General features: G+C 46.8%; 1 protein-coding gene across 2 annotated transcripts in view; it reads right to left on the bottom strand.

Moving 5' to 3' along the window:
- The window catches only part of LOC310692652 (syntaxin-binding protein 4-like), a 64,487-nt gene that overhangs the window by 16,607 nt on the left and 30,362 nt on the right, over positions 1 to 17,518 (bottom strand). For both annotated transcript variants that reach the window (XM_083473663.1, XM_083473664.1), the window contains exons 3-13: positions 16,905 to 17,000; positions 16,364 to 16,433; positions 16,093 to 16,167; positions 9,760 to 9,845; positions 8,843 to 8,969; positions 7,187 to 7,328; positions 6,397 to 6,503; positions 5,748 to 5,901; positions 3,861 to 3,933; positions 1,979 to 2,076; positions 1,655 to 1,751 (exon numbers count right to left, since the gene is read on the bottom strand). In XM_083473663.1, coding sequence (XP_083329789.1) covers positions 1,655 to 1,751; positions 1,979 to 2,076; positions 3,861 to 3,933; positions 5,748 to 5,901; positions 6,397 to 6,503; positions 7,187 to 7,328; positions 8,843 to 8,969; positions 9,760 to 9,845; positions 16,093 to 16,167; positions 16,364 to 16,433; positions 16,905 to 17,000 — 1,125 coding nt within the window. The remainder of the gene's footprint in view (positions 1 to 1,654; positions 1,752 to 1,978; positions 2,077 to 3,860; positions 3,934 to 5,747; positions 5,902 to 6,396; positions 6,504 to 7,186; positions 7,329 to 8,842; positions 8,970 to 9,759; positions 9,846 to 16,092; positions 16,168 to 16,363; positions 16,434 to 16,904; positions 17,001 to 17,518) is intronic.

Below are 17,518 nucleotides of genomic sequence, written 5' to 3'. Positions count from 1 at the left end.
TGGTACCCACAGTAGGTTATTTCAGAAACAAATCTAAACCATGGTTTTCAAAAGCTGCAGTTTAGTCTCTAAGGGATGAGTTCTGTAGCAGGCATACAGGCCAACCAGGAGCTGCCAGTTCCTTTCCTTCATCACCTTCCCTGATGCTGTCCCAAACAGTGGCATCTGAGAGTGGAGCAATGTCCCAAACCATAGGAGCCATGTCTCCAAACCATGGGACAGGAGCTGAATCCTACAACAATAGGATCCAGAATGCAGCAGTTTGATTGGTCTGCAGGAGCCACCCAATCCAGCTGCAGGTGGAAGTGAATCAGCGACCTGATTGGCCTGCAGGAGCAGCCAATCAGGCTTCTGGAGGAGGTGAATCCGCAACCTGATTGGCCTACAGGAGGAGCCCGGAATTAGCCAATCACGCGGGGCCCATTGTGTAAATAATGTATACCGTATTTTTTGCACCATAACACTCACTTTTTTCCTCCTAGAAAGTAAGGGGAAATTTCTGTGCGTGTTATGGAGCGAATGACTGCGGGTGGCGGGGGGGATCTGCCGCAGTCGTGAGCAGAGGATCCATGGTTCCCCTTCCTTCCCTCCTCTGTGGTTACAAAGCATGGATCCACATGGATCCTCAGGATTTTTGCATTGGGCTACTCCAAACTCACTGTCAGATCACATGTCTGTGGCCACAGCATGAACCACAAAAATCATACATCCACAATTTCATTTAGAATATTTTTTTCCTTGTTTTCCTCCTCTAAAAACTACGTGCGTGTTATGGTCTGGTGCGTGTTATAGAGCGAAAAATACGGTATATAGCTAGATGTTTTGGGGGAAAGTTTCATTCATTGCTACTATGAGCTGAATAAAGAGCATGAAATTCACACTCGACTCCGAGTATATTTCAGTCTCAGATCCTGGTTATTGCACATGCTCACTCACATCTCATACACCATCACCTTGTTTTGTTGGACGGTGTTGGTTTGGTGACTTTCCCCCCTTTCATTCCTCTTCCCCCTGCCTGTGGCTGCAATGACAACAGCGGGAGTGCAGAAAGGCCTGCCTGGGCCACCTGCCTGCCCACTCATTCGCTCTTCCCACTTGCCCTACAGGGGAGCTCACTCAGGAATTCCCAGGCTTCCCTCGCTGGCTGAGCATGCCCACTCAATCAGGGTTGCCATATTTCAAAAAGTAAAATTCCTTACACCCACAAAGTTATTGAGCTTTTTTTAGGAAGCCCCCAAATTATTGAGCTTTTATAATCACCAGAAATAGTGGTTTTAAGCCATACATGCCCCCTGCTACGATTTTGTCCTTTTTTTATAATGTGTTTCCTTGGGGGAGGGAGTGACTCCCTGATCCAGGAGGTGCTATATTAACGAGGGAAACTTCCAGAATTGCATGAACCTGGAAAGAGCCATTTACAAAACTGAACTACAGAGGGCAGCACCTCTCTACTTTTCGCTAGCTGCTGAGCAAAGCTTTTCTCAGATAGTATTTCCCTTGCCTACTTTTTCTGGCTACAGTTTGGGCCAGCAATGCTTTCTACTGCTCCAGCTAATTCCATCTAGGTGCTTTCAGTGTCCACCCCCAATTTCTTCATGGGAGTGGAAGAAAAATAAAATAAATACTGTATCAAGTTCATGCTGCTGAAACTCACCTCCATAGGCTACTGTCCCCTGAGAGTCAGTTGTCAAACTTTGCCGCAACTGCCTCTTCTTCTCCTCATTCACATCGAGACTTAAATATTGCAGCATCTGATTTCGGGGAAAGAAGCAGCGAATTTTGCAATGCAGAATTCCATGGGGAGAGGGATTGATTATTAAACAACTCTGGGAAGGGGATCCCCTAAGAACAGTCAGCACCCTTAGCAAACCACAGCTCCCGTAATTTGATGTGGGAGCCTTGACGGTCCAAAGCGGCGTCATAGGGTGTCGTGTGAATGTGGCCTCTGTTTTGAGTGGGACTTTCTTGTCAGACTCACCAATTCAAGTTTGCCGTCCTTGAGGCGAATGTGAGGATCCAGGGCCACTTTTGGCTTGGTGGCTGGAGCCGCTCGCTGGTTTGAAGAGGAAACTGGAGCTGTAAGACAAGAAGTCACCGTTCATCTACACTAGCAATGCAAGGATGCCTGCTCCTTGCATTGGGTGCTAAAAAATAAAAGACTGCACTCTGCTTTCTCTCCCTGCCCCCTCCCCCAATTCCTGTGGGGCATAATTAAAGCCTCACTTGCTTTCACATGTGGGGGGAGAGGGGAGGCAGGCAAAGAAGAAGAAGAAGAGTTTGGATGTGATATCCCACTTTATCACTACCCTAAGGAGTCTCAAAGCAGCTAACAATCTCCTTTCCCTTCCTCCCCCACAACAAACACTCGGTGAGGTGAGTGAGGCTGAGAGACTTCAAAGAAGTGTAACTAGCCCAAGGTCACCCAGCAGCTGCATGTGGAGGAGCGGGGAAGTGAACCTGGTTCACCAGATTATGAGTCCACTGCTCTTAACCACTACACCACACCACACCATGCCACGCCACGCCATGCCATGCCACGCCACGCCACGCCACGCTACACTACACTACACCACACCGAGAGAAGGGTGAAGGACAGGATCCAGGAAGAAATGGGCTGGGATGGAAGTGGCATTGGTAATGGTTGTATTGTTACTGCAGTTCTTCTTTGCACTCCAAGTCAAACCTAAACCCGACAGCACTACAAAGTTAACGGAAGAGTTTCTGCTTACAATCTAGAGGTTAAGCAGAGCAATCGGCCCTGCCAGGGGGCTACGAGCACCAGCTGGCCCTGCTGTTGGGCAGTTGTGTGTGGCTGATTGTCTCCCATTTGTGGAGAGCTGCCTGGTGGAAGGTCACCCTGAAAGCAGCTCCTGATGGCCACCCCGCTGCACCTCTCAGGTGAGGAGGAGGGTGTTTCACAGGAAGGTTGGAAGAAGCGGCATAGGAGCCACCCTCACAAGCATAATCCAGCTAAATCCTGAGCTCCGCCAGTCCCTGCCAAGCACAGAAGGGCTTTGTATGTGGCCTGAGGGAACTGACAGGGTTTGCAGGATTTGTCACCCACCATTCAGCCCAGGCGGGTTCAAGGACAGAGCAACTCCCCCTCTGCCTCCTTGCTAATCGGGATTAACTGGGGGTTTTGCTCATTAGATCAGAACACAGATTTCCCAGGTGCACCTAAAGGCCAGCCGGCACCCATCTCCTCTCCCCTCCCCTTCTCTCTCTCTGATAGCCCCCTTCTGTCTGTGGCTAGACCGAGGTGGAGTCCTGCCCTGACTGTGGCAGAGATCCCTCCGAATATAACTGAACCAATATAACTCAAACTTTCTTTGAACCAGCGGTGCCTTTCTCTGTTGCGGACTGCGCTCACGTGAAGAAAGGGTCAGGTTGGGAAACAAAATGGGCAGCCAGATCCAGCCACTTAACACTGTTCAGATGGAACCTGGGAAGGGCCACCTCAGGAGGTAGGGATGGACATATCAGTCAAGTTTAGTTTATCTTAGTTTCTCGGTCCCCCACCCCCAAACTTCAGTTCTCCACATTTTCACAGCAGTTTGCGATTTTTTTTAAAAAAAATAAAGAAGTCCTCCTGAAAATCCACCAGCAACTTAGAAAGAAATTATTTGTTTCCCTGATCACATCTAGTTTGGCCTGTTGCCTAGTCTTCTCCTTACAAGCTAGATTTCCATGTGTAGATAAGAACAGTACAGGAAAACAATCTACAATGTGCAGCCTGTCCCCCTGAGATCTGCGGTGGTACAGTCCAGGAAGGACTTCAGTGGATTATTTTAGCACACTGGAAGGAGTGATGGGCTGATTTATTCCACTGGTTCAACATGCCATTGAGGAAGTCCCCCTACCGGAAACAGTGAGCTCTGGCGGACAGATGTCTGGAGATGGAGAAGGCACAGGGAAGGGACTGTCGTGTCTGCTCTGGAAAAGAAGAAATGCAACAGAAGACATGTTGGACTGGGAAAAAGCTGAGAGCCTGAAAGGCAAAAAAGAGACACAAAAGTTTCCCTTGGAGCCACAATAAAGTGAAGCCATTTGAGCAGCCACAAAGGGTCTTCAGCTTCACACGTGTTGGTGTGGAAACAGGGTTGTATTCAATGCTAGTCCTACTCAGAGTAGATTCATTACAATTACTGAACACGACTAACAGATTCTTTAATTTCCCTGGCTCAACTCTGAGTTGGATACATTCTATACAGTCCAGCAAACTGAATAAGCAAGTGAATCTACCTACAGTGCGGATGGCAAACACGGTGCCCAAGAGCACAAAAGTACACACCCTGAGGTCCACAGAGCCACCAGACCCCCCTGAAATGCTAGCGGAAAGAAGCATTCTCTCTCTGAATGGTGCCCACCACAGTACCTTCAGTCTGCAAATGTGCCCACTGACCAAGGTTTGGGCCTAAGGTTTTGCCCACCCTGTCATTCTTCAGGTGGGCTGTCCAAGTTTGCTTGCATAATATATCTCTTTCCCCTCACCAAATGTGTGCTGTGGGTTGGGAAGGAAGGAAGTGTATTGGTGATGGCATGGACATTAGCCAATAGGCACTGTCACAATGGTAAACCACACTGAAGATGTGGGGTATCCCCCCCACACACACACCAGAGCTTGCTAAAAGACTAAAAACAAGTTGAGTCTGTTTGCAGAGCAGAGAATGATCTTTCAAGCAGCCTTTGCCACTCTCAAACATCATGTGAGTATCTGAAGAAGTGTGCATGCACACGAAAGCTCATACCAAGAACTAACTTAGTTGGTCTTTAAGGTGCTACTAGAAGGAATTTTTTTATTTTGATCATGTGAGTGTTTGCTCTTGCAATATTTTAGCGGAATGACCTAAGAGAAACAAGCAGAAGAGCAAATGTGTTTGTGATCATAAGGGCAAGCAGAAGAAAAAGTCATGTTGACTTTGGATGTGGACCCTGAATACATGACACTAGAAGTGGCTCACCAGATGAGGTGGGGCTATGATAGCATGCCATCAGGGGTATCACTGCTGCTTACTAGGAGAAAGGCGGAGGAGGGGTGAGGTCGCATGCTGCAAGCTCACAGGTAGGAGCAATGGATTGGCTGCATCACTGTGCTGGCACCATGTCACCTTTGCCACTTCCTTGCTCTTCCTGGTAAGCAACAGCAGCCCACTTTCCAGAGAGCCAGCAAAACAGCTCTGCTTCACCTGGTGAGCCACTTCTGACTACAACCACAGACCAGTTTGTCACAACATTTGTCCATAGCATCCTGGGAACTGCAGCCTCAAAGGACTATTGGAGAATTTTGTTTCAAAACTCTTCTCTTTTCCTCACTCGGAATCACAGTTCCTAAATTTATGGGGAGGGAGGGAATATTTTGTGGCATAGACTTGGTGCTTTTCATAGTAAAATCCCTGCTATCCAAGGGGTGGGGGTGGGGAGAGGAAAGCTTGCTAGCAATACTACCAGAAATTCCCTGCCCTGTCTACGACCCTTCTGTCAACAGGAGTGTGCTCCAGGCAGCTCAGAAAGATCCCACTGCAAAAACAACAAGCTGGCTATTTTTAAATAGAAGAGACATCATATGGAAAGCTCTAGACAGCACCCTCACCCTGAACAAGGAGAGGGCAGGTGGGCCCAAGCTGCTATATGCCACCTCTTTCCCCAAACAAGTAATCCATGAGGATTATGGCCAAGATCAAATCCTGTTGGAAATGGAGAACATTTGGGTGAGATCTTCGTGAGTTCATTGAGTCTCGCCACCTTACCTCAGGGGACCTCACGTGGACTTTCAACCTGCAAGTGCCCAGGCCGTTCCCCACAGCTTTCGTCGGCAAGGAATGGGTGCTGTTGTGAGCTGAGAGTCCGGGATGGAACCGTCCTCTTCCGGAAATAAAGGCCACTTCAGTGTTTCCCTCATGTCTTAAAATCAAAGGAGAAACCAATTTAGAACTAAACAGCCTCATACCTGGGAATTCTGAGGTGCCAAAATATCGGTACAGTTTTGAAAGGTTCCGTCTGCCATCTTGATTCAAAATGGTGGCCAGTTGTAGCCAAACATAGACAAAAAAAATCAAAAACTCCTCTTCCCTATGGTGCTGCCCCATGTGGCTTTGTGAACATGTGTGTGGACATTGCAGCCTGAAGGGCTGTGGAATTTTTGTTCCTTGGAATATTGTCAAAAATGAGCATAAGCTTGCAAGGGGAACATGCTTCAGTTGCCTGGAGCCAACCTCATTGTAGACACATTTTTAAATGCAGTGCACTTTTTAAAAGGGGTACTGAGATTGACATTTTGATCTGGAAGTGGGAATTAAAGCAGCTTTGGCTATCTCAATTCTGTTCAAGATGGCCCACTGCAGTTCTTCCAACACCACATCATTAGCATCCAAAGGGCTTTCAGAAAGTCTCCTTTACCTGAATTTTGTTTTTGCAAGAATCCTTTTGGCCTCTTCATATGTGGCCCCCACCAGAGAGTCTTTATTGACAGCGATGAGCTGGTCGCCTACCCGGAGACGGCCATCCTGTAAGAACGCCAGAGAAGGATATCTCTGTGAGATCAAGCTTCATGGAACATGGAGGAGTGAGGTGAATCAGGACCACATTATTTCCTCAGTTGTCCTCTGCTAGGAGTAGTTAACCTTTATTGGCCTGAGGGTCACACTCACCCTTGACCAACTATCTGGTGGCTGCATGGTGGTGGTGGATGTGGCCACACCGATCCACACATTTGCACATGCAGCACACACATAACACACATGTAGAGATGGCTCAGCTGAGGAGAGAAGCTATTGTTGCCTACTTCACTCATCACATGATCAATCTGATGATCTGGGAGGTGGAGATTTGTATCTCTACCAGGGTGAAGAGGTTTAAACTGCTCTGTGCATTGTGTCTTTTCCCACCATCCCCAAAACTGGTGAGGGACCAGAACTATCTTCTGGGAGGGTACTTGATCCAGTCCCTGAGGATAGTAATTAGCTATTGCTATTCAATCTGCTTAATACTCACTCAGTGGTGAGTGGGGTCAGAGGAAAAAGTGGGTGGAGCAATGGATGTGAGTTATCCTTTGTGTGGTTGGCTAGTTTCTACACACACACACACACACACACACACACACACTCCTTGCTGAGGGGCTGTGGACTCAGAAGAGTCCCAAGGGCTCGATGGAGAGTGCCAGCCTAGGCTGTTCAAATGTTCGGCTCACCCTGTAACAGTCGCCTTCTGGTTGCACCTCTTGAATGTAAACCATGGGTCCATCCGGCCGGTTGGCCCCTCCTCCGATGGTCACACCCAGCCCAGAGGATTTTGCTATAGAGATGCTCTGGATCCCAGATTCGATGGTGCAACTGCAAGAGAAGAGGGTAGCAGGTTAGTGGAAGATGTTAAGAAGAACCCAGCTGAATCAGGCAAGGAATTTGTATCCAACAGCAACCAGCCATGAGAAACATAGGGAGAGGCCTTACAAAGAGTCATACCACCGGTCCATCTAAGCTCAGTAGTGTCTACACTGACTGACAGTGGCTCTCCCAGGTCTCAGACATTATATTGCCCAGTCTCTCCCAACCCTACATGGAGACGCCATGGAACCCAGGTCCTTCTACAAGCAAAACTGATGTTCTGTCATGGTGCTATTACCCTTCCGATTTATACCTCTTAGAGGCACACAAGCACAATATGATGGCAATAGCCCATCCACAGTGTTTCTCCACAGCATCTGGTATTCAGCAGTAGACTACCATTGAACATGGAGGTTCTATGGCTAGCCATCATAGCCATCAGCAGGAGGCAAATCACATTCAGTCTGCAAATTCACCTAATGGCCTTTGGAATCTCATAGTCTCATGGTGCAGAAAGAACCCAAAATCTCCATCAAAGATAATCCCTGCTTTGTCCACAAGGTAGGATCTTCCACATATCCCTGTCTCAAACTACCCTCGCTATCACTCTATGATAGGCCCATCCAAACTTCAGGAAAATAAGAGGCAAGATAGCCTTTCCTGGACTGTTTTCCATTTAAGGTGGCTAGTGGAAAGAGTACAATTGTCGGGGACCAGGAGACAAATAGAGGTGAGGACTGTGAACCTGAAGGGGGAAGGCAGCGTGGGGCTACCCTAGAAGCACAGCTATCAGATGAACCTGCAGGGTCAGTGCCCATTCTTGGCCCAAGAAGGTGACACTGCCATTGTCCGACTTGGAGGACTGTAGAAGACCCGGGAAGACCTGAGGCTCACCCACTCCATCACAGTAGGAGATTACTGGAAATGGGTGTGTGGCACCAACAACGAGACCGCTTCTGGTGCTCCTCCTATAATAGGGCTCACTTGCAGCTTGTTCCTTACTGGAGGAACTTCAGAGCTCTGTGTTCCCCAGAGCACTACCTGAGCTGGGTATCCAGCCTGAACCCTGCTCCCCCCCCCCCCCGGTATCCAGCTTGTGTTCTACTGAAACTTCATCCCACCTTGCCTTGTCTCCTGCCAGAACTTCACCTGGTCTTATACCTTGGCTAGGCTTTGCCTTGCCACACTGCAGAGCAAGTCAATGTGTTTCAAAGCTCTGCAATGTGAAACAAAGACAGAACTCTGTGCATGTGGAAAGTTAACCCCTCAGGCAAAAGGCGAGGTGAAAGTCCTTTCTCCTAACATGCTGGTTATTCTCCTGAATGAATGTGGCACATCCATTCTTACGTTAGGTGCGTCTGCCACACAAACGGCTGCACAGCTTGCATGAGGAGGGTGTGTGTGCATGTGCACTCTCATCCTCTAGGATGCTCCACACGTGATGGGGCACACGAGCACATACAGGTGATCCAATGGGATTGCAACCAACCATTGACACCTCTCGAGAGCAATGAAGTACGTACTGCGAAGGTGGGTGTGGCGAGTGTCCTGCATTCCCAATCAGTGGTCCGTGGGAATTTGCCGGGCTCAGCAACAAAGGGCTCTGGGAACGAGATGAAGACCCCGAGGACGTACTCTCCAAATACCTGCCTGAAGAACAAAGCCAAGGACACTGGAGGTGAATGAGAGACTTCCCTGGACATCAGCAAGCTTCAAGTCATACTGAGAATGGAGGAAGGGCCTGACGCTGGGCACTCCTGCTTCCTCCCCTATCCCACAGCCTCCCTCCAAGTGCGCTCCCTGCACCACGGGAGCAGTGGCATGCAGTGGGAGGCATCTGGTTCCTCGGGTGCCCCTGAGGGTGGGGACTCTAGCCCTATAGGCTCTGGTGGTCCAGGAGTTCCTCCTGGATGCTTCTGTCTGACAGCCCCAGGTGCTGCTGTCTCCTGATCTCCAGCCATCATTTTGGAGCCCTGAGTTTGAGCCAGCTCCTAAGCTGTTGCCTCTACAATTTCTGACTCTGTGTCTGAATTGCTTGAAGCATAAAGAGCTGTTGAGCCATTTGACTGCAGCAACAAGGGCTGTGATAAGTTGGACAGTGTGCAAAATTTAATAAAACTTCATTTTTAAAAAATCATTTTTATTGGTTTTTAATAAAACTTCATTTGAAAAGGGGGGGGGGATTACCGCTCAGTCCAGCAGCAATTCAGACACAGAGTCAGAACTTGTAGAGGTTCTGAGCTCATAGTGGTTAGTGAGATGGTTAAAATAGTTTCAGGCAGAAGCTGACCTGCAGTGGAAGAGAAACAATGACTAAGGGAGGGCGGAAAGGAAAATGACAATATCTTACATCCCTAAGTATGTACTGTTTTGGTTTTTAGTCCTCTTTTTTTCCTAATTCCACTGCTAGTTCAGTTCACTCAAGATAATAAATACTGACCCCCACCATGGAGAACCGGTGAGCTGCGTGCCGAACCTGTGTTGCTATGCGATCCAAATTTTTCCAGCAGTTCTGCAAATTCTCTCCTGGACAACAAAAAGAATGCTAATTAGTACAACTGTCTACCCCCAAGTATAGTGTGTGAGTGTGTATCACACATGGATTGTCGTGATGTTTCAAAACTACATCTATCTGAAACAAAGGTGAACTTTTCATAATTATTCTTTCTTTCTAAAGTTAGGTTTTCTGTGGCACTTCCCCCCCCCCAACCCGCCCCCCCCATCACATAGAATCTTATATCTGGCAGACATATTGTAAAGGCAATAATGTTAAATTAATAACTTCAGTATTTTGCACCCTAAATTCAGTTCTCCACATTTCCACATCAGTTTGCAAATTTATTTAATTTTAAGTCCTCGTGTCATGAAATTCATTCTCATTTCAGTGCAAATTGATTGTACTATGCACATTTTCCTCTACAAGTTTGCCACACACACACATTTTTGCAAAGCAAGCTTCTGCCAACTCAACGTATTTTTCTGTTATTTTCAGGAAGGTTTGCATTTGCCAGGTTTTGGATGGCGGGTGGGGGGCACTCTACCCTGGTATATGCATTTACCTATACATTACTCGACGGCAAAACTGTGATGCCAAATTCGGAGCAGCATGGATTTCAACGAAAAGCTCTTTTTTGTTTTGTGCATTGTTTAGGAAAGTGGAAATTAAGTTGGTTCAACCTTCAAAAATGGACCTGAATCAGATTTCTTCCCCATCCCTAAACACTATCAAGACCAGGGACAAATAAATCTTTATGCAATGAGAAATCACATTTATAATATGGATGTTTGATCATGCCGTGGAGACCTATAGGATGTAAGGGCTGGGCAAATATTGGCCAGGCTGACCGCTGACGGGCTGAGTCATTCATTGATGCTCAAACAGCTGACCTCAAAAGAACAGAGCGGGTGGGACAGGGAGGGGGCAATCTGGGCACCTCACGTGATCTGCGTCAGAAACGCACCTCTGACCCTAAGGTGGAGACAAGGATGATTACTCCTTCAAGCTCAAGGGCATGGCTGAAAGATAATAAGGGATAAATAAAATAAAATAATAATGCTAAAAAGGCTGGCATAAAACCACCCTCTCGCTCTCGCTTCCTCTCCCTTTCTTCTTAATCTTGGAGATATGTATTGGTGTATTAAACATTTTGTGAGATGATTATGTAAGTGAAATCTCTACAAATCTTTGCCCCTCCCAAAAGCTTACAGGCCATCTCACCCTCTGGATGATCTTTTGCAGATTTAGTGCATAACTGATAGCAAAGGATGGCTGTAAATGTTGCTCAAAGTTTGACCACCTTTCCTTGGGCTCGATATGTTGTATATGATTTAATTTCCTAGCCATTGAGGAGCAGGAAAGCCTCTTTATATTAGCAGACATATGCTGCAGTTTAAGATACGACTGGGCAGAGTGGAAAAAGGAAATCTCAGTTATCGCAAGAGTACAGAAGATTTCATCAGAGGACTCACAAGCCTGCTGTAATGAGTTTGGGAGTTAGACTGAATGGGCTTTTGGAGTCCCCTTCAATCCGAAAATGAGATTCTGAAGAAAAGGAGACTGCTAAAATGCTCAAACCATTGTGCCATATTGGTTTGAGATGCTTCATAAAAAGCAAGCAAACAATTAATAATCAACAGCCAATCAGATCCATCCAGGTCACTTGGCCAGCTGTTTCCCAGTTGGTGGAAAGGAGGACCAGTCTCTTTTGCCAATTTATTCCGCCCCATAAAGGCTTAGATAATACACACACTGTGGTCTCGATTCTCCTTCCCAGGATCTTGCTAGTGATGAAGACAGGAATCTCCATTATTAGTGAAAGGATTGTTTGGGTAGGAAAATCTAATCTCAAATGGCACGTGCCCTCCAAGGCCAACTGCTTTGAAATAAAATCAAAGATAGGAAGACTGCAGTTAGAACTACCAGGGTATTATGTGTTAGCTAGTATACAGTTATTGTCTTCCAAAGCAACTACTCTATTCTGAACTTAAAAATGGAAAGCATAATGCTGGTGGTCAACAAAAGAGGTTTAAAGGCTCTCTCAAGGCAAATCTAAAAAAATGTAGCATAAACACCAACAACTGGGAAACACTGGCCTGTGAGTGCTCCAATTGAAGAACAGCCATTACCAAAGGGGTCATGGGCTTTGAAGATGCTTGAACCCAGGACGAAAGGGAGAAATGTGCTAAGAGGAAGGCACACTTGGCAAACCCTTACCATGATCAATTCCTGCCCAGAAACCTATGTCCCCACTGTGGAAGGCTGTGTGGATTCAGAATTGGCCTCCACACTCACTGTTAAAACTGTGTTTATGGAAGACAATCTTACTCGGTTACAAGTGACTGCCAAAGAAGAAGAGGAAGACAGTTCAGGACCAGGTCATTTGAGAGACCACCTTATCCCTTATACACCCAGTGGACTGCTGTGGTCTGCAAGAGAGTTTCTCCTGAAAGTTCCAAAGATCTCAGAAGCCCCTCACACAGTAACTTAGAGTGGGGCTTTCAGTGGAGCAGCCCCTGTTCCGCGGAATACCCTTCATGTTGACGTATGACAGGAGCCCATGATCTGCACTCTCTAGAAACCGCTAAAGACATTTTTGCTTCGACTGGCTTTCCCAGCTGGATAAATGGGTCTTTACCACAAGTGTCCATTTGCTTGGGTTTTAAATATATTCGCTGTTTTTAACTTTTAATTATCGTATATGTAAATCGCCCTGAGTCTATCTAGAAGACCATCCTGTTTCCTTACAGCAGCCAAGTGCTTCTCAGAAGCCGACAAGGTAAGAGCCTTCTCCTCTTATTTATCCTCGGGCAGGGTCCCCAATTCAGGGGGACACCGCTTCTGAAGTTAGGAGGCTCTCTATATGCCATGATTGGGGGAGGTCCTGTACAGCCAATAGATAAGATGAGAGCCAGCTCCTCCTCTGAGAACATTTACAAGCCCTCTAACATTTCTCCAGTGAAAATAGGGGCATCTTATTCCATAATAATAATTTTACAATTTATACCCCACCCATCTGACTGGGTTGCCCCAGCCACTCTGGGCGGCTTCCAACATATATAAAACATAATAATAATAATAATAATAATAATAATAATAATAATAATAATAATAATAATAATTTATTATTTATACCCTGCCCATCTGGCTGGGTTTCCCCAGCCACTCTGGGAGGCTTCCAACAGAATATTAAAATACAACAACCTATTAAACATTAAAAGCTTCCCTAAACAGGGCTTCTAAAAGTCTGGTAGTTGTTTTTCTCTTTGACGTCTGGTGGGAGGGCGTTCCACAGGGTGGGTGCCACAACTGAGAAGGCCCTCTGCCTGGTTCCCTGTAACTTGGCTTCTCGCAGCGAGGGAACCGCCAGAAGGCCCTTGGCACTGGACCTCAGTGTTCGGGCAGAACGATGGGGGTGGAGACGCTCCTTAAAAACCCCCCAAAAACTTTCCCTATACAAGGCTGCCTTCAGATGGCTTGGGGGGTCAGATAACTCCATGCCCTCCAACATTTCTCAGATGAAAATAGGGACGTCCTAAGGAAAAACAGGACATTCCAGGATCAAATCAGAAACCGGGACAGCTTCTGTAAATCTGGGACTGTCCCTGGAAAAGAGGGACACTTGGACTGTCTGCTTATGTAAAAGCAGTAAACTCTGAGCTGAAATGCACAAACTTTATAAGCCTGGCTTCACCATTAGGCAGAGTGTGGTAGCTGCCTCAGGTGGAATATGCTGGGCAGGGCACAAGAATATGGCCTGCCCTGCACTCAGCTAGCCTGCTACCCTCAGGTCAGTGAAGGTTGATCCATTCAGGCAATTGGAACACTGCCCTGCCAACCTTAGCCAGCCCCCATCTGCCTGCCTTCTTATTGCAACCTGTCCATGAGGTGGCACTGCCTTCTTTCTGCTAACCTCAGTGTGGAACTCAGCAGAAGAGACGAGGAAGCAGGAGGTGGGAGGAAATTAGCTCTGCCTGTCATTGACTCTGGCTCCACTTACTGTTGGGTTCCTTGCCTTCCATCATCCCAGTCCCAATGGGCACCAGCCAGCATTGCCTCAGGTGCAGTAGAGGATGCTAGTCCATTGCCAGTTTTGAAGGAAGAGTCAATGCCAGCCCAGTTGGCTTCTGTATATGGAATGTGCGGAGGAGGAACATTGTCCTTTGTCCTGGCAGCAAAATGCCAACCCTGCACAGTGAAGCTGGAATCCAGAGCACCCTTACATGGGAGTAAGCCCCACGAATAGGCTTACTTCAGAGTAAATATACACATAATTGCACTAGCATTCTGTAGTGGACCCACCACTTAATACCATCCATTAATAATGCAGCGGATCTGCGCCCATCTCAATTAAATATACTGCGCCCATCTCACGATACACCAGTTATACAGATTTCTACCATATACCACAGATTATCTAGTGGGGGGACTTGTGCGAGTCTCAGGCAGGAGTTGATTGAACAAACAAGGAAAGTTTAATTAAACAAAAGAGATTTATGAAACGAAGTGGGTCAGGAACTGCGTTCTTTCAGGTAGAAGTTAACTTGTTTACTTTAACTAACTCTAAGACGCCTCAGGCTTAAACACAACACTATAGGCACAGCTCTTCTTAAACTCCAGTTACTAAAAACCAGTTGTTACACTTCAGGTGGCAGATGTTCAGGTTTCTAGAATAGATGGTAAAATGTTCAACTCAGTTTCTGTCACTTAAATATTACAGTTAAATACTTTCAACACCCTACAGTTTCCTTCACAGCTTAATATTTTGGTTCGTGAGTGAGGGGCACTTCAACTCAGGCACCCACTCTTTTAACAATTCCACACCTGAGGTCTTCTAAATGGTATAACAGACCCAAGGGATCACCTCACCCCTTGTTACCGGTTGGCAGTCTTCAGTACCTGGAAGAACTCTCCCCTCCTGGCTATACAGAGACCCAGGTAGCCTGAATTCCCACAAGATCTACCTCTCCTGGCTCAAACTCAGCCTTCGCAGGACACTCCTATCTGTATACCTTTCCCAGACCCTTGACCTGGTCACCCTATCCAGGCTGCGAGGCTCTGTCGTCTCGCTATGGATAGTCTCCTCAGTGTGTATGTTTAACATCACTCAGAATCAGTTTTCCTCATCTCACTCCAAACTCCCAACTCCAATCAAACCCTATTTCTTAACCTGAACCATTGCCCCTTCTCAAAATCAAACCCTATCTCTCATTTTAAATCCAGCCCTGTCTAACTCTCTCCCACCTAGAAACGGCTCCTTTTATTCTCCCCTCACCCAAAGTGCTGTTTCTCCCCCTTCTGTGGCTAGCTGACTCTGTAGTCCATCAGCGAGAGGCTCCAGCACTCTGGTGGAGTTTCAGAGGAACTGCATCACCAGACTCTAGTCCAGGGGTCAGTAAACATTTTCAGCAGGGGGCCAGTCCACTGTCCCTCTGACCTTGTCGGGGGCCAGATTATATACAGTGGACGCTCGGACACGTTTGCAACCCGCAGCATTCGCAACCCGCAGCGCCATGTCTGCACACGCGCAGGTTGAGATTTGGCATGCGCAAAGTGCGATATAGTGTTTCTGCACATACACAAGCGCTGAAACCCGGAAGTAACCCGTTCCGGTGCTTCTGGATTCAGCGCGGTGCGCAACCCAAAAACGCACAACCTGAAGCGTCTGTAACCTGAGGTATGACTGTGTATCCTATGCCCCACAAATAACTCAGAGATGCATTTTAAATTAAAGCACAAGTCCTACTCATGTCAAAACACAGGCAGGCCCCACAAATAACTCAGAGATGCATTTTAAATAAAAGGACACATTCTACTCATGTAAAAACACACTGATTCCCGGACCGTCTGCGGGCTGGATTTAAAATGTGATTGGGCTGGATCTGGTCCCCAGGCCTTAGTTTGCCTACCCATGCTCTAGTCCAGGGGTGGCCAACTCCCAAGAGACTGCGATCTACTCATGGAGTTAAAGACTGGCAGTGATCTACCCCCTTTTGGGGGGTTCAGGTCAAAGTTGTTGAGGAAAGTTGTTGAGTTGTTTTTAGGGAGGGGGAAAGCCACATTTTTTGTGGGGGGTGCAGTGCAAAATGGTTGAGCTTTTTTCAGGGGAGCCAAGCTTGTTTAGCTTATTTGCGGGGAGCCAGTGATCTACCACAAACGCCCAGTGATCTACTGGTAGGTCACGATCTACCTGTTGGACGTGCCTGCTCTAGTCTGTCTCTGCTGTTCATCATGCATTCCTACCTGCCCCAGGTGTGAGAAAAAGTCAGTCCTTACCGGGCATCATCATCTTGGGCAATAAGAAGGCGCATGTGGCTGGTGGCAGAAGCCGTCCTGAGGATATCCACCGCTCTGCAAGGAAGAGGAAAGAGAGTGATATGCGGCAGGTGACTGGCGCTCACCAAGAGGCCTTTTCAGCCTGTGAAGCATCTTCAGACTTGGGTCTCCAGATGTTAAGAACATAAGAAGAGCCTGGTGGATCAGGCCAGAGGCCCATCAAGTCCATCATCCTGAAACAAATTCAGGGCCCTCATCCAGAATGCTATACCTTTCGCTTGTAACGCCAAGCAAACTGTCTCCGTTAACTTCTAAGATCTGGTCCCCTGGTTGCAGGCGGCCTAAATCAAGCAAACAGGCAAGAGAAGTGTCACACATATGGAAAAAGAACATACTCCCTATCCATAATTGCATGGGGACAATAGGAACACCAGCAGCTGCCTTCTCCTGAGCTGGATCATTTGGTTCATCTAGCTCCATACTGTCTGCACTGACTGGCAGTGGCTCTCTGTCAGATGGGAATCTCTCCCTCTCTCTCATTTATTAACTTTTCTGTTTTGCAATTTAGAGTATTCATTTAAATAACCTTAAAATATCAATTACACCCCTTCTTCTCTTTCCGTGGTTCATTTCGCATAACATATTTTACATAAAGTAAACCATTCAGCATTCCATGGTTACATCCATCAAAACCTATTTACACTGTTGAATTTATCTTAATGCTGCCAGCGTTTTCAACAAATGGGAATCTCTTCACAGGGTCAGCATCACAAGGCCTTTTGGTTAGAAACAGAAGCAAAGATGGCACTTACCATCAGCATGAGCAACACCTCCTGGTAGGATTCTCTTAACGTAAACCCCATATTCCTCTCCAGTAAATTCTTTAATGCCTCCAATCACTTTAATGCCTATCAGGAAAATATAACATAACATTTCCTTACTAAGAAGCAACTGTGACCCCATCCTCTGAAGGCACACGCACCCTGCACACTAGTTTAAAAGCCATGGGAATGCTGGGAATTGTTGGCCTGGTGAGGGGCCTGGAAGGGCTAACGAAACATTGATATGTCAACAAAGAAAGTTGCCTCATACCAAGTTGGGCTACTGGCCCATCTACCTCAGTATTGTCAACACTGACTGGCAGCAGCTCTCAAGGACTTCAGGTAGAAAGTGGATAGATAACATTAGAATTCAGAGGCATCCAATTAAGCTGAACGTTAAATTTTTTGGGGAAATGATATACAATGAATTGAAAAAAATGTTTAAAATGACATTTGTAAAAAAACACACAACCAGAAGCATTTTTGTTAGGGATTGTAGGACAAGACCTGCCAAGGAAAACAAATAATTTATTCATGTATGCTACAACAGCGGCAAGAGTCTTGATAGCACAAGGATGGAAGAATGAGGAAACCCCGACAAAAGA

This window comes from Podarcis liolepis (assembly GCF_965112155.1).
Source record: "Podarcis liolepis genome assembly, chromosome: 14".
Lineage (NCBI taxonomy): Eukaryota > Metazoa > Chordata > Lepidosauria > Squamata > Lacertidae > Podarcis > Podarcis liolepis.
The sequence above is the reverse complement of the archived record's forward strand: the minus strand, read 5'-3'. Positions and strand labels throughout refer to the sequence as shown.